General features: G+C 45.2%; 1 protein-coding gene across 5 annotated transcripts in view; it reads left to right on the top strand.

The window, feature by feature from the left end:
- The window catches only part of KMT2A (lysine methyltransferase 2A), a 76,321-nt gene that overhangs the window by 51,842 nt on the left and 8,071 nt on the right, over positions 1 to 16,408 (top strand). For 4 of the 5 annotated variants that reach the window (XM_046015185.1, XM_046015184.1, XM_046015186.1 and 1 more), the window contains 12 exons: positions 145 to 251; positions 1,362 to 1,499; positions 2,531 to 2,689; positions 2,934 to 3,051; positions 3,172 to 3,250; positions 4,289 to 4,449; positions 4,649 to 4,831; positions 5,026 to 9,268; positions 10,392 to 10,472; positions 11,521 to 11,579; positions 12,833 to 13,003; positions 14,796 to 14,870. In XM_046015185.1, the coding sequence (XP_045871141.1) occupies positions 145 to 251; positions 1,362 to 1,499; positions 2,531 to 2,689; positions 2,934 to 3,051; positions 3,172 to 3,250; positions 4,289 to 4,449; positions 4,649 to 4,831; positions 5,026 to 9,268; positions 10,392 to 10,472; positions 11,521 to 11,579; positions 12,833 to 13,003; positions 14,796 to 14,870 (5,574 nt within the window). The remainder of the gene's footprint in view (positions 1 to 144; positions 252 to 1,361; positions 1,500 to 2,530; positions 2,690 to 2,933; positions 3,052 to 3,171; positions 3,251 to 4,288; positions 4,450 to 4,648; positions 4,832 to 5,025; positions 9,269 to 10,391; positions 10,473 to 11,520; positions 11,580 to 12,832; positions 13,004 to 14,795; positions 14,871 to 16,408) is intronic. The other variant, XM_046015188.1, reaches the window with a different exon arrangement.

Here is a 16,408-nt window from a genome sequence, read left to right as displayed (position 1 = left end):
GATGGTGAGATAGCATAACTTTGAACAGTTTTTGAAGGTGTTTATTTTATAAGCCACAGACTATTTAAGCCAAATTGATTTTCTTCTTCCTGGAAATCAGACCTAGTATTGCCGCTTTTAACTGGATGTCTTTTGGGTTCCAAGGTACTGATAGGAGTCGAGAAGATAGTCCAGAACTGAACCCACCCCCAGGCATAGAAGATAATAGACAGTGTGCGTTGTGTTTGACGTATGGTGATGACAGTGCTAACGTAAGTACCTTGGCGAACGGGGTCCTACGGAGCAGATGCTCATGTGAACTGTTCGATCCTTTGTGTCTAAATTCGATGACTGGGTGCCATTTATTTAAAGAATGTTTGTCACCTAGCTTATGGCACTTGCGGTCTTTTTTCTGTAACTGATTCAGTTGATTTAAAAGATGATTTGCATTGGGGCACCTGGGTGGCTCAGTTGGTTAAGCATCCAACTATTGATATCAGCTCTGGTCTTGATCTCTGGATGGTGAGTTTAAGCCCCACATTGGGCTCCATACTGGGCGTGGAGACCACTTAAAATGAAAAATAATAATAATAATAATGAGTTGCCTTAAATTAACCTGTTGATGTCTAATAGTTTCTACAGGAGATTTCTCAAAAAGATTTTATGGAAATCAGTAAAGTATATAAGTTTGCGTATGAAAGGCTTGTGTTTAACGTGGGCAGGCAGAATGGTGAAGATCCCCAGTTCTGGCGGCTGCCTGGATTCATTTCTGTGCTCTGTGAGGATTAAATCTATGAGGATTAAAGGAAATAATGTTTATAAAGCTTTATTTAGTACTGGGCATATAGTAAGCTTATAATAAAAAAGGTCTTTGATTTTTTATTTATTTATTTGACAGATCACAGGTAGGCAGAGAGACAGGTGGGGTGGGGGGGGCGTGGCGCGGGAAGCAGGCTCCACACCGAGCAGAGAGAGCCCAATGCAGGCCTCGATCCCAGGACCCTGAGATCATGACCCAAGCTGAAGACAGAGGCTTAACCCACTGAGCCACCCAGGCGCCCAAAAAAGGTCTTTTAATGCAAGCTGAGAGGACTGGCTTTGAAATACGGTTTTAAAGAAATCAGTGCACACTTTCATAAACTTACCACATACTGCTTGTGTTTTGATTCTCTATGTTTATAAAATATTTCCCACCTATGGATTCTAGAAAGGTAAGAGGTGGAAACAGAAAAACATTGAGTAATGAGTTTTGATTTTTGTGTGCATCCCCAAGTTAAATAATTATTATTGATATTATCTTGACTGAGGTAAAGCTTATACCAAGGAAAACCTTCTTTGACATTATATTCTTTAAAGAAAAAAGAAATCTCTTGATTTCATAGGATGCTGGCCGTTTGCTTTACATTGGCCAAAATGAGTGGACACATGTAAATTGCGCTTTGTGGTCAGCAGAAGTGTTTGAAGACGATGATGGATCACTAAAGAATGTGCACATGGCTGTGATCAGGGGCAAGCAGCTGGTAAGACCTGGTGTAAATGTTACGGAAAAGATTCCCCTCAGTTTCCAGATGTTCTCTCTGTGGCTTCATGTTACTTCATTGAGGTTTTACACTGCCTTCAGAATGGTTAGCCAGTGACAAATGCTGGTGTATACTGTAGGCAAATTGCTACTCTGACCACTGGGGGTGGTGCATAAGAAATAAAAGACAGAGTGTTACCTAGTTTGGGAGACAATTTAAATGTGCAAGAAAGGTGTTACTTTATTAAGTGATTTAGACAAAATGATCTTGGAAGTCTCAGTTGAATCATCACTCTGTGGTTCCATAGGAAAAACCCACATAAATACACTCACAGGAGAAGGATGAAGGAAATGATCAGTGGATGCTGAGAGTCACCAGAAAGGCCATGAAGGAGTAAAATTTTAAAAGCTATACTTTGAAAGAGGGGAGAAGATAAAGAATTATCAGAAAGAAAGAGAGAGAGAGAAACAAACAAAAAGCCCATGTAGATTGTATGGAGAGCACAAACAAAAAGTCTTCTGTGGAGAGGGGAGCCCAGACCGTGACCGTGACAGGATAAGGTGGTGACATACAGCCTCACTGAAGGCGATCTTTGAATCGTGAAATAACTTTGTAATCTGTTAAGTCTAGTAACTAGAGAACCCTTGTGTTTCTGCCTGGTGTAATCTTTGTAGAAGTGAGTTCTTTTGGATATAGTAGCTTTCTAGTAAGATGATGTTTTTAGAATCAGTCCTCAAAGTTTTATCTTCTATAAATCATTCGTGCATCCTAGAAACAAAACGTTTTGTTTAAGTTCTAAATCAAAGTGTAATCTTTACCTTTAATAGTTCCAGGGCCCCAGGGACAATGGGAGAGAGGATTTGTAGACGAGGCTTTAGGGTTCGTATTAGTTCTCTGTAATTCAGCTGATTACCGATAAAAAAAAAATGACTTGTAGGAAACCCAGAATGGGGTAATTCTACAGAGGAGAAGGAAAGTGGCTTAAAACATCTGAAAGTCTGACTTAGGCTCTGTTCTCTCTGGATGGTTAGAGATGTGAGTTCTGCCAAAAGCCAGGAGCCACTGTGGGCTGCTGCCTTACATCCTGCACCAGCAACTACCACTTCATGTGTTCTCGCGCCAAGAACTGTGTCTTCCTGGATGATAAGAAAGTGTATTGCCAGCGACATCGGGATCTGATCAAAGGCGAGGTGAGAGCTTCGTTGCTTTTCGAATTCTGTAGGAGTTCAGAGAAAATAGGCTGGAAACAGCAAGATGGTAAGCTTTGTTTCACCTTCCTACTGTGTGTTCCTGGAATTGCCTTCTGAGAAATACGGCAGTCCTCCTGTGAGACAGTGCAGTGATTTTGAGAGGCTTTGCACTTGCCCTAAGAGATAGTATCACATGGAATGTGTCAAGGAATAGGCTGTCATTAACAGCTGGGTTTTGTTTTAGGTGGTTCCTGAGAATGGATTTGAAGTTTTTAGAAGAGTGTTTGTGGACTTTGAAGGAATCAGCTTGAGAAGAAAGTTTCTCAATGGCTTGGAGCCGGAGAACATCCACATGATGATTGGTATGACGCGGGCCTCTGGCGGGCGAAGCCTCGCTCTGTCGCTGGGGCACTTCCTAGTCTTTGGGTATAAAGTGAGCCTTCTCATTACCTCCTCTCACCCGTTCTTCTTTCCTTGATCAGGCTCCATGACAATTGACTGCTTAGGAATCCTGAATGATCTCTCTGACTGTGAAGATAAGCTTTTTCCTATTGGATATCAGTAAGTAGCAGCATGGAGCCAAGACACCAGCCCCCACAGCTGGGGCACCCTGAACAATGAGCAGCTCGTTGAATGGAGAGCTGCTTTTAATCGCCACCTAAAATTCACTACTTTTTTTGCTACTTTTTGTAGATTGGGACTAAAGTATCCTTTTATGTCCACTAAATCCAGTTATAAAAGGAATGTATTATTGGCATACTTTCAGAATCATTTCCAAATAAAACCTAAATTTAAAAAAAAAAACACAAGGTCAGTCTCTTTTAAGATTCCACTTGAGTTCCATGTATTTGGATTTAAAGGTCCCGATTGCTGTAGTGGATCAAACACCTCAGGCTTCGGTCCTCAAGCTAAATATGTAACCCCCCACAATAATGATCATATTGTCCAGTGAACATTTATCCTCTCTCCTACGTGAAGCAAGTGGCTTAAACTTCTAGCGGGCTGACAGTGTAAATTTAAAACTCCCTTTCTGTCTCTCCCGTTTTGGAGTATCATTTTGCTATCTATACACCAGTTTATTTTGCATTCCAATTCTGGCCACACAGTCTGTATGTTGAGCTGGCAGCTCTTTGTATAAACCAGGCTCCGTCAGCATCCAGCAGATCAGAAGCAATTACACTTCCCTTGTCTTGTGGGGCTTTTCTCCCAAAGGGGACACTTCAGGTTTGCTTTTTCCCCTCTGTGTACACCTTGGGGGCTATGGTAGTCCTTTCCTGAAGGCCAATAACTATATCTTGCAGTAGATGTTAGTATTTTCCTTTCTCTGCATTTTTAGGATATTTTACTATTTTTGTCTCCTGCTTACGCTACAATAAAAAAAGATTTGGTGCTCTTTTCTGAGAGGCTAGGAAAAACCAACAACTTCAGAAACCCTGGAACACCCGAGCCAAGGGGACGTATAATAAGAATCGGTGATGTAAAGCTAAATTGTGTAAATCAAGGAGACCAGGGGAGCCAGGATGAGAAGAGGCTTTGGCAGATGTTCGTCTCCGCTACTGTCCTGTCACTCACAGGGATTTCTGTGGGTCTGTTTGCCAGGTGTTCCAGGGTTTACTGGAGCACCACGGACGCTCGCAAGCGCTGTGTGTATACGTGCAAGATCGTGGAGTGCCGCCCCCCGGTGGTGGAGCCAGATATCAACAGCACCGTGGAGCACGATGAAAACAGGACCATCGCTCACAGTCCCACATCTTTTGCAGGTGAGTCTTTAATCAAGGTGGGACTCGAATTAGATTTGGGAGAATACTGTGACTGAAGGTGGGGAAAGTCGTCTCTCTAGGAGGTCTCATTTGTTTCTATTTCGATCTTTACCTAACAGCTTGCTTTGTATTGGTTCGTTTGATACTTTAATTGGACCTTTTTTTTTTTTAAAGTAAGAGTTTTTCTTTCCTACCACAGAAATTTCATCTAAAGAAAGTCAAAACACAGCTGAAATTATAAGTCCTTCCTCACCAGACCGACCTCACTCGCAAACCTCCAGCTCCTGTTTTTATCACGTCATCTCAAAGGTCCCTAGGATTCGAACACCTAGTTATTCTCCAACACAGAGATCCCCTGGCTGTCGGCCGTTGCCTTCTGCAGGTAAAGGACTTACCTCATTGACTAACTTGCCCCAAAAAGGTCAGCTCAGGCTTCCAGGCCTTAGTGGCTTTACTCATTGAAAATCTTGATTTGCAGCTTTCAGTTATAAGCCACTGCCAAGTCATTAAAAACAATGGCCACCACACATTCATTCTTTCTGTAATAGACATTATTACTTTTTCTCTCTTGTTCAGGAAGTCCTACCCCAACCACTCATGAAATAGTCACAGTGGGTGACCCTTTACTCTCCTCTGGACTCCGAAGCATTGGCTCCAGGCGTCACAGCACTTCTTCCTTGTCACCCCAGCGGTCTAAACTCCGGATAATGTCTCCAATGAGAACTGGGGGTATTTACTCCAGGAATAGTGTTTCCTCAGTCTCCACCATTGGGACTGCCACAGATCTTGAGTCAAGTGCCAAAGCAGTTGATCATGTCTTAGGACCACTGAATTCAAATACTAATTTAGGGCAAAACACTCCCACCTCTTCAAATTTGCAAAGGACAGTAGTTACAGTGGGCACTAAAACCAGCCACTTGGATGGGTCTTCCTCTTCTGAAGTGAAGCATTCCAGCGCTTCAGACCTGGGATCCAAGAGCTCCTCTTTGAAAGGAGAGAAGACCAAAGTGCCAAGTTCCAAGAGCTCAGAGGGGTCTGCACATACCGGGGCTTATCCCGGCATTCCCAAACTGGCCCCACAGGTTCATAATACAGCACCTGGAGAACTAAATGCTAGCCAGATCGGCACTTTCGCTGAACTCTCTTCAGGGCCGTATTCTTCTAAAGAGGCTCTCTCCTTCCCCCCACTCCATCTGAGAGGGCAGAGGAACGATCGGGACCAACACATAGATTCTAACCAATCAGTAAACCCCCCTCCCGATGAAGATGCGGGAGTCAAAACCTTGAAGCTCTCTGGAGTGAGCAGCAGATCGTCCATCATCAACGAACACATGGGATCTAGTTCCAGAGACCGGAGACAGAAAGGGAAAAAGTCTTGTAAAGAAACTTTCAAAGAAAAACATTCCAGTAAATCTTTTTTGGAACCGGGTCAGGTGACAACAGGTGAAGAGGGAACCCTAAAGCCCGAGTTTGTGGATGAGGTTTTGACTCCTGAGTTTATGGGGCAACGGCCATGTAATAATGTTTCTTCTGATAAGATTGGAGATAAAGGCCTCTCCATTCCAGGAGTCCCCAAAGCTCCATCCATGCAAGTAGAGGGATCTGCCAAGGAATTACAGACACCCCGGAAGCGCACAGTCAAAGTAACACTGACACCTCTCAAAATGGAAAGTGAGGGCCAGTCCAAGAATACACTGAAGGAAGGGAGCCCCGTGTCCCCTTTGCAAGTAGAGTCTGCCTCTCCCACAGAACCAATTGCAGCCTCTGAAAGTCCAGGAGATGGTCCAGTGGCCCAGCCAAGCCCCAATAACACCTCATCCCAGGATCCTCAGAGTAACAACTACCAGAATCTGCCGGTACAGGACAGAAACCTGATGCTTCCAGACGGTCCCAAACCTCAGGAGGACGGCGCTTTTAAGAGGAGATACCCCCGTCGCAGTGCCCGGGCGCGCTCCAACATGTTCTTCGGGCTCACCCCGCTGTATGGAGTGAGATCCTACGGTGAGGAAGACATTCCATTCTACAGCAGCTCCACTGGGAAGAAGCGGGGCAAGAGATCAGCCGAAGGACAGGTGGATGGGGCTGACGACCTGAGCACCTCCGACGAAGATGACCTATACTATTACAATTTCACCAGAACAGTGATTTCCTCAGGTGGAGATGAGCGGCTGGCATCCCATAATTTATTTCGGGAGGAGGAGCAGTGTGACCTTCCCAAAATTTCCCAGTTGGATGGCGTCGATGACGGCACAGAGAGCGATACTAGCGTCACAGCCACCACAAGGAAAAGCAGCCAAATTCCGAAAAGAAATGGGAAAGAAAACGGAACAGAGAACTTAAAGATCGAGCGACCTGAAGATCCCAGTGAGAAAGAACACGTCATTAAGAGTTCCGTTGGCCACAAAAACGAGCCAAAGATGGATAACTGCCACTCCGTAAGCAGAGTTAAAACCCAGGGACAGGATTCCTTGGAGGCTCAGCTCAGCTCACTGGAGTCAAGCCGCCGGGTCCACACAAGCACCCCGTCAGATAAGAACCTCCTGGACACCTACAATACTGAGCTCCTGAAGTCGGACTCGGATAACAACAACAGTGACGACTGTGGGAACATCCTGCCCTCGGACATTATGGACTTTGTACTGAAGAACACTCCCTCCATGCAGGCTTTGGGCGAGAGCCCAGAGTCCTCTTCGTCGGAACTCCTGAATCTGGGTGAAGGTTTGGGTCTTGACAGTAATCGAGAAAAGGACATGGGTCTTTTCGAGGTCTTTTCCCAGCAGTTGCCGACGGCGGAGCCTGTGGACAGCAGCGTCTCTTCCTCCATCTCGGCAGAGGAGCAGTTTGAGCTGCCTCTGGAGCTGCCGTCCGATCTGTCTGTCCTGACCACCCGGAGTCCCACTGTCCCCAGCCAGAATCCCAGTAGACTGGCTGTGATCTCCGACTCGGGAGAGAAGAGAGTAACCATCACAGAGAAGTCTGTGGCTTCCTCCGAAGGCGACTCGGCACTGCTGAGTCCAGGAGTGGATCCCACGCCCGAAGGCCACATGACTCCCGATCATTTTATCCAAGGACACATGGACGCAGACCACATTTCCAGCCCTCCCTGTGGTTCAGTGGAGCAAGGTCATGGCAACAATCAGGATTTAACTAGAAACAGTAGCACCCCCGGCCTTCAGGTACCTGTTTCCCCTACTGTTCCTATCCAGAACCAGAAATATGTGCCCAATTCTACCGAGAGTCCTGGCCCATCTCAGATTTCTAATGCAGCTGTCCAGACCACTCCACCCCACCTGAAACCAGCCACTGAGAAACTCATTGTGGTTAACCAGAACATGCAGCCACTTTATGTTCTCCAAACTCTTCCAAATGGAGTGACCCAAAAAATCCAGTTGACCTCTTCTGTTAGCTCTACACCCAATGTGATGGAGACAAATACTTCAGTCTTGGGGCCCATGGGAAGTGGTCTCACCCTAGCCACGGGACTAAATCCAAGCTTGCCAACTTCTCCATCTCTGTTCCCTCCTGCTAGCAAAGGATTGCTCCCCATGCCTCATCACCAGCACTTACATTCCTTCCCTGCAGCTGCTCAAAGTAGTTTCCCACCTAACATCAGCAGTCCTCCTTCAGGCCTACTTATTGGGGTTCAGCCTCCTCCAGATCCCCAACTTTTGGTTTCAGAAGCCAGCCAGAGGACAGACCTCAGTACCACAGTAGCCACTCCATCCTCTGGACTCAAGAAAAGACCCATATCTCGTCTACACACCCGAAAGAATAAAAAACTCGCTCCCTCTAGCACCCCTTCAACCATTGCCCCTTCTGATGTGGTCTCTAACATGACCCTGATTAACTTCACACCCTCTCAGCTGCCAAACCACCCCAACCTGTTAGAGCTGGGGTCACTTAATACTTCATCTCACCGAACTGTCCCCAACATCATAAAAAGGTCTAAATCTGGCATCATGTATTTTGAACAGGCACCCCTGTTACCACAGAGTGTGGGCGGCACAGCGGCCGCGGCGGCGGGCGCGTCTACAATAAGCCAGGATACTGGCCACCTCACCGCGGGGCCTGTGTCTGGCCTGGCAGCCGGTTCCTCCGTCTTGAATGTTGTATCCATGCACACCACAGCAACCCCTACAAGTAGTGCATCCGTTCCAGGACATGTCGCGTTAGCCAACCCCAGGTTGCTCGGTACCCCAGATATCGGCTCAATAAGCAACCTTTTGATCAAAGCCAGCCAGCAGAGCCTGGGGATGCAGGAGCAGCCTGTGGCCTTGCCGCCGAGTTCAGGAATGTTTCCACAACTGGGCACCTCACAAACTCCGGCTGCTACAATGACAGCGGCGCCTGGCATCTGCGCGCTCCCCTCTGCTCAGACTGCGGGCATGACAGCTGCTTCGCCTTCTGGGGAAGCGGAAGAACACTATCAGCTTCAGCACGTGAACCAGCTCCTTGCCAGCAAGACAGGGATTCTCCCTTCCCAGCGTGAACTTGATTCCGCACCAGGGACCCAGGGATCCAACTTCACCCAGACAGTAGATGCCCCCAACAGCATGGGGCTGGAGCAGAACAAGGCTTTATCCTCAGCTCTGCAAGCCAGCTCCGCCTCTCCCGGGGGCTCTCCGTCCCCTGGACAGCCGTCAGCCAGCCCCTCAGTGCCGGCTCCCACTAAAACCAAACCAAAAATCAAACGGTTTCCGCTGCCTTTGGACAAAGGGAATGGCAAGAAGCACAAAGTTACCCATTTGCGGACCAGTTCTTCTGAAGCACACATTCCAGACCAAGAAGCCAACACGACGTCCCTGACCTCAGTCACAGGGTGAGAGATTGAAATACTAGCTACCTTGGGTAGGTGGGATTGTTTTTGCTCTGGACAAGAGGCTGCTCGCCTGGCAGTTTCCTGGGAAGGACACTCGTCCATCCATGTTGCATTACTCGGGGGTGTTCCGGGTTTTGACTTTGATTTTTTTTTTTTTTTTTTTTTTCCCCTCCTCACAGTGGTGATTTATAGAGCAAAATTTAGTTCCCCCCGTGGGCAGTTTGTCTCTTGGAGAGAACCACATCTCTAATCACTCTTTGCTCTGATTTTTTTTTTTTAAGATTTTTAAAATTTATTTGTCAGAGAGAGAGAGAGCAAGCACAGGCAGACAGAGCAGCAGGCAGAGGCAGAGAGAGAAGCAGGCTCCCTGCTGAGCAAGGACCCCGATGTGGGACTCGCTCCCAGGATGCTGGGATCATGACCTGAGCCGTAGGCAGCCACTTAACCAACTGAGCCACCCAGGCATCCCTGATTTATTTATTTATTTATTTATTTTTAATGGAGGGTGGAGAGGGGCAGAGGGAGAGAGACTCCCAAGTGGCTCCATGCCCAGAGCGGAGCCTAGCGCGGGACTGCATCTCACGACCCTGAGATCATGACCTGAGAGGAAATCAAGAGTCAGAAGCTCAGGCCCCCTTTGCTATGATGTAAAACAATGGTCTTGGCTTTGTTGCTTTTGGGGTTTTGATGTTGTTTTGGGGTTTTTTTTTTTTGCTGAGTCTTAGGATACTGAGGGACAATGATTATTCCCGTCTGAAGCGCAAAGCCAACTGTCATAGATCCTGACGAAGTTCTTTTTAATTAGTGTCGGGGTGTAACATGCCTGGAATACACAAGTGAAGTTTTACATACCTATGCACCCATGTAGCCCCATGGAGACCAGGAGATAAAACATCCCTAGTGTTCCAGAAAGCTCCTTGTGCCTTCTCTTCATCAGAATGCCCTCAGGGTAACGACCGGCTAACCTGTTCAGCACAGATTAGTCTTCCCAACTTGTAAATTTTATCAGATCCTGATAGAGTCTAGAGTCTTTTTTTTTTTTTTCTTTTTTTTTTCTGACCTCCACCTTTAGTACGTAGTCACTGGTGGCTTTTCTTGAAAAGATGCAATGATTTTCTTCCAGGTCTCAGGGAGCAGAGGCTGAGCTGCAGGACACAGCTAACGTGGCACAGTCATCACAGAAGGAGTGCGGGCAGCCCACAGGGTAAATACAAAGATCGTTTCTCTAAGGTTGAGCCCTCAGTTCTGTCCACCTCATTTAAAAAATATTCTTTCTCATTTGCATTGTTCTTGTTGCCAGAGTTTTTTTGGTTTTTTGGTTTTGTTTTTTTTTTTAAATATTTTATTTATTTGACAGAGAGAAATCACAAGTAGGCAGAGAGGCAGGCAGAGAGAGAGGAGGAAGCAGGCTCCCTGCGGAGCAGAGAGCCCTATGCGGGGCTCGATCCCAGGACCCTGGGATCATGACCTGAGCCGAAGGCAGAGGCTTTAACCCACTGAGCCACCCAGGCGCCCCCAGAGTTGTTTTTTTTTAATGGAAGTAATACATACTTGTAACTTTTTAAATGCATAATTACTTAAATAATAAATGGTTCTATGTTCGTCCTGCCTACCCTCCTCCCCTTCTGTTCCCTAGTAACAACCACTGCTAATAATTTGTTTTCATCCAGTCACACATTTTTATACAGATACACATGGTATATATATGAATATATATTTATATTCCTTTTTTATATAAAATGAGTAATGCTATACATACTGTTCTCTACTTTTTTTTTTTTTTTTTAATTTAAATAGCCCCTTATTGATACACATTTGGGTTGTTTCCAAGATTTAATTTTCAAAAATGAAAATTGATGGTAGTTTACTGGCTCCTTAAGCTTGCTTTTGCTTTTGGTTAAATCAGTTAATTTACTTAAGTAACTCCAGAACTGCTTCTAACGAGTGTCCTTTTAATTTTTTCTAACACCGAGGGTATGAGAAAAATTTCAAGGACATAATCTACAAACTCCAAAAGCCCAAACTTAATGCCAATATTTAGGAAAGAATCTCATAGAAGAGAATTTTATGTTACATATCATACAGTAGGGTGGTGTTTATCCAACAGGTTATACGCAAGACGTCCTATGGTCCGTTTCTGGTAGTTGTTCTGTGTAACCGATATGGCGCTATGGCCAACTGTGGACAGTTTTCATGTTTGAATTAAAGAGTAGCTGATGCTCCGTCTTACATTGGGTTTTCTTCTCATTTAGGCAAGTTCTTCCTGAGATTCAGGCAACACAAAATCCAGCAAATGAGCAAGAAAGTACAGGTATGTGGGTGGGTAACAGGTTAGCATTAGAATTTTAAAGTCAAAAGTACTATAAAAATGGCCTACGTTATCTACGAATTTTCTAAATTAAAAAATTTAATCTCCAGAGAAGTTAAGTGACTGGCCAGAGGTGTAGACTAACCCGCAGGGCATCTATTCCCTGGTCTCGCGCCCTTCCACTGTATAGTCTGTGACATCTGTCGATTGTTCTGCTCTGCTTGCTTTAACATCAGTGTGGTCTTCATAGCTAGTGGTTACCTGACCTCATCCCTTAGTTGTCGCTGAAGAAAACCACATATCTGGTCACAACCCCAGGTACAGCTCCATAGCACTTTCTGTCTGACTACTGAATTTGATCAGTAAAGAACTGTCCACTTCAGGATTAGAGAGATCTGGATATGGGTTTCGCCCGTTTCCAACAAGGTAACTTCCCAGAAGAGAAGCAGGTGGAGAAAATGCTCAGGAGTAACATTTGGGATATAATCACCGTCTGCTGGTTGGCTGATTCCTCAGGAGGACTGAGGCGCCTCTTTCTGTCAGAACATACGGTTATATAAACTCGGGCTAATTAATTTACCATCTCTCTGCCTCAGGTTTCACACCTTCACGTACACTTTGAAGTGTACACGATAGTAACACCTCACGGTCCTTGTGAGGTTTATCTGAATTAATTTACAGGAAATTCCTAGAAAAGTGCCTCATGTACAATGCTTCATTCGTATTAATCATCATTTTTTACCTTTGACCTTATTGAGGGCAATTGCTTATTGAAAAACTATCAAATTGTCATACTAGAAACTACCACAGAGACAGCATGACTTCAGGTAAAAAAAAAAAAAAATCTAGTTTTAGTCACTTTCTAGCTGTGACCCAGGGCCAGTTGTTCCACGGCTTTGAGCCTTGGTTTTGTTTTGTTTTTTGTTTCTTTTTCTTAAAAATTTTATTTATTTGACAGAGGGATCACAAGTAGGCAGAGAGGCAAGCAGAGAGAGAGAGAGGTGGGGAAGCAGGTTCCCTGCTGAGCAAAGAGCCCGATGTGAGGCTCGATCCCAGGACCCTGAGATCATAACCTGAGCTGAAGGCAGAGGCTCAACCCACTGAGCCATCCAGGCGCCCTGAGCCTCAGTTTTGTTATCTGTAAATGGGAATAATCATACCAACTGTGGAATGTTGGTAGGCTTGGAGAGAATGTATCAGTGCTCAGTGTTTGCTAATGCAGTCAGTTTGGACCCTATCTGTCTTCTCCCTCGCAGAACCTAAAACAGTGGAAGAAGAAGAAAGTAACTTCAGCTCTCCACTGATGCTTTGGCTCCAGCAAGAACAGAAGAGGAAGGAAAGCATTGCTGAGAAAAAGCCCAAGAAAGGACTTGTTTTTGAAATTTCAAGTGACGATGGCTTTCAGATCTGTGCAGAAAGTATCGAAGGTGAGTGGACTAAATGAGGTTGGCAGGCACTCCGCTGGCTCAGTTGGTAGAGCTTCTGACTCTGGATCTCAAGGTCATGAGCTCGAGCCCCACATTTGGTGTAGAGATTACTTTAAGTTTTTTTAAAAAAAAATCGGGTTGTCTTGTCAGTGCAGGCTCTGTCTCAGCCAGAGCCACGCTTATTTACGTTAGTACCGTTGATGTGGGCAGTTGTGCGCTAGGTGTTACAGAAGGTACTCGATGGCATTACACATCCAGTTAGACGTATAATCTAACTTGTCCTCAAGAAGTTGGAGTTCCTGGAGAAATAGTCCATAGCTTAGCAGAGCATGTGGGGTGTCTTCTCTCTCACCCCTGTGCCTTCACCTGTTTCTTCTCTCTGCCCAGAATGTTCTTTTACCCTCCCTTATCTGGTAAACTCTACCTTGTCCCTCAGGGTTCAGCTTGGAAAGTCTTCCCTGACCTTCTGAGGCAGATAGGCACTCTCATTCTCTCCTTTCTGTTTGTTTTAGAATCCTAAATGCTTTTCTTAGAGCTTAAAATTTGTTTTTATAATAAAACGTCTGTTTACTTTTACGTCTTAACTCAATAGAGAACTTCCTAGTAAGGCTGGCATTTTATTTTCTTGTTCCTCTTTGTATCCCAAGCATTCAGGTGTTCATTAGCTGTTGAAGGACTAGTGAATGTTTTCTAGGCAGTAAGTACCAGAGGAATTTGAAGGAAAGATTCCTGGGGGTCAGTTAGAGTTATCAAACCCAGAAAGAATGGTAGTATAGACGATTCTGTTAAAGGAGTTGACGAATTGGTGCTAGGAAAAGAGGAATGAGAAAGACTTTCTAAAAAGAGACGCCAGCAAAGTTAGACAGAATTGCATGTGGTGGGTTTAGAGTGTCCTCAGGTGGGAGAGGACATCGAAATCCCAGTCAGGTAGTAGTGAGAGAGAAAATTGGGAAGGTGGATTGGGCACTGGCTTTGAAAGGGCCTTCAGTGCCGTACCATGAGGCCTTTGAAAATCTGGGGAAGTGGAATAAAGGCAGAATTTCAAGAACCTTAATGTGGTAGCTCCTTTTCAGGTGGAGTGAACTGGAGACATGCGGTGGCAGGAGGTCACTAATGAGAGCATAGCTACAGTAGAGAGGTCGGTAATAAAGCCCCTTCCCAGCAGGAAAAGGGAGGAATGAATACTCTTCAGGACTGCGTGGATATGGAGAGTGGAGAGAGGAGTCCACAGTGACTGCAGATTCAGGCCTGGTTCACGAAAAAAAAAAAAATACGTAAGGGAAGAAAAGACTATATTGAGTGTATGAGTTTGCAAATACCACACATTGAGTGTGAAGTGATCGTCACGAGCCCACCAGACAGTAGGAGATCCTAGAGTCTTAAGTTGGAGCTGGAAGTGGAGGTTTTCTAGTCACACCCCCTTAGTTTTATGGAAAAGATGTTCGGTCTCCCCACAGTCTGGGTTGAATCGTTCACATTAGTGTTGTCTTGTTCAGGGGCATGGGGAATAGAAGTGATACCCAACATTCAGGTTTGGGACCCAGACTTCCATCGAGGGATGTGAATGCTTTGGGGATCCGGGGTTCATTTTCAGAAGGTGGGACCCTCCTGTCTAACTGTTGGATAAGGCACCTTCTCGGCTGCTTTCTTATGCATGGAACTCATTGAAACTGAGAAAACAACTCAAAGCCATTTTAGCAGGGTGTTTTCACCCTGTAGCGATTCTGAGCTCAGTGCATTTGCTTGCCACTGGTGTTAGAAATATTTGATGGACTAATTTATTTCCTCACAGATGCCTGGAAGTCCCTGACAGATAAAGTCCAGGAAGCTCGGTCAAATGCGCGCTTAAAGCAGCTCTCATTTGCAGGTAACGGCCACAGAGGTCATTTTACCCCTGTCTCAGAGTAGTCTGGTAGCTTGTTGGTCTAAAGCTATAGAGTTGATTCTACAAAAGCATCAACCTTTTTTAGAAATCGTTTTCACAGCTTTATTGAGTTATAATTCTTATATAGTTAACCCATTTCAAACATGCAGTTCAGTGGTTTTTAGTCTATTGACAGAGTTGTACAACATCACTACTTACTGTATAATCCAGAACATTTTCATCATCCCTTCAAGAAACCCCAGACTCATTAGCAGTCGTGCCTCAGCCCCAGTGCCTGGCCACCATTAAACTACTTTGTGTCTCTAGGGATTTATACAGAATCACACAACGTAGAGCTTTTTGTGCCTGGATTCTTTAGCGTAATGCTTTCAGGCTTCCCATCTGCTGTAACATTGCATTGGGACTTTATTTTCTTTTTCCTAAACAGATTAATTTTTTTATTGAGGTAAAATATACACAACATGAAACGTACCATCCTAACCATTTTTTTAAAAGATTTTATTTATTTGACAGAGATCACAAGTAGGCAGAGGCAGACAGAGAGAGAGGGAAGCAGGCTCCCCGCTGAGCAGAGAGCCCAATGCGGGGCTCGATCCCAGGACCCTGGGATCATGACCTGAGCCAAAGGCAGATGCTTAACCGACTGAGCCACCCAGGCGCCCTGAGAAAGATAGTCGTACATGGCCTTTCCCAGTCATCACTTTGAACTGATTACTGATAATTTGTGTAAAGTCCAGCTGCTAGAGTAAGCCAGTGTCCTGAACTCCGTGTTCTCAGCCTCACCCCGAGGAGCCAGCCCTTTGTTTTTGCCAACAGGAAGAAATTTCTTGGGTTTATCCATGTCCTTTAGTGCCCCATGGAATAGTGGTAAGAAACCATGAGCTCTGGAGTTAGAAAAAACAAAATAAGCTACATTTTTGCCCTTTGTGATCAGTATTACATTGACTGCAAGCTAATTGACTTCTCTGAGTCTCAGTTTCCTTATCTAAAAAGAAATATATAGGGGCACCTGGGTGGCTCAGTCATCAAGCGTCTGCCTTAATTAAGCTCAGGTCATGATCCCAGGGTCCAGGGATCGAGCCTTGCGTTGGGCTCCCCGCTTGGTGGGAAGCCTGCTTCACCCTCTCCCACTCCTCCTGCTTGCTTTCCCTCTCTGTATCTGTTTGTTAAATAAATAAGTAAAAAAAAAAAATTTAAATAAATAAAACTAAAAAATACATAAATGTGACCTCCAGAATTTGTGGTGAGGATTAATTAAATAATAAACCTGTTGTGTCACCCTATAGTCAAATCAAAAAAAATTTTCAAAAAATGAACCTGATGGGCGCCTAGGTGGCTCAGTCAGTTAAACGTCTGCCTTCAGCTCAGGTCATGATCCCAGGGTCCTGGGATTGACCCCTGCATTGGGCTCCCTGCTCAGCAGAGAGTCTGCTTCTCCTTCTCCCTTCCCCCTTGCTCGTGTGCTCTCTCTCAAATAAAGTCTTGCCATACCCACTGAGCCAGCCAGGCACCCTGAACAT

The sequence above is a fragment of the Meles meles genome, chromosome 8, assembly GCF_922984935.1.
Source record: "Meles meles chromosome 8, mMelMel3.1 paternal haplotype, whole genome shotgun sequence".
Classification (NCBI taxonomy): Eukaryota; Metazoa; Chordata; class Mammalia; order Carnivora; family Mustelidae; genus Meles; species Meles meles.
The sequence above is the reverse complement of the archived record's forward strand: the minus strand, read 5'-3'. Positions and strand labels throughout refer to the sequence as shown.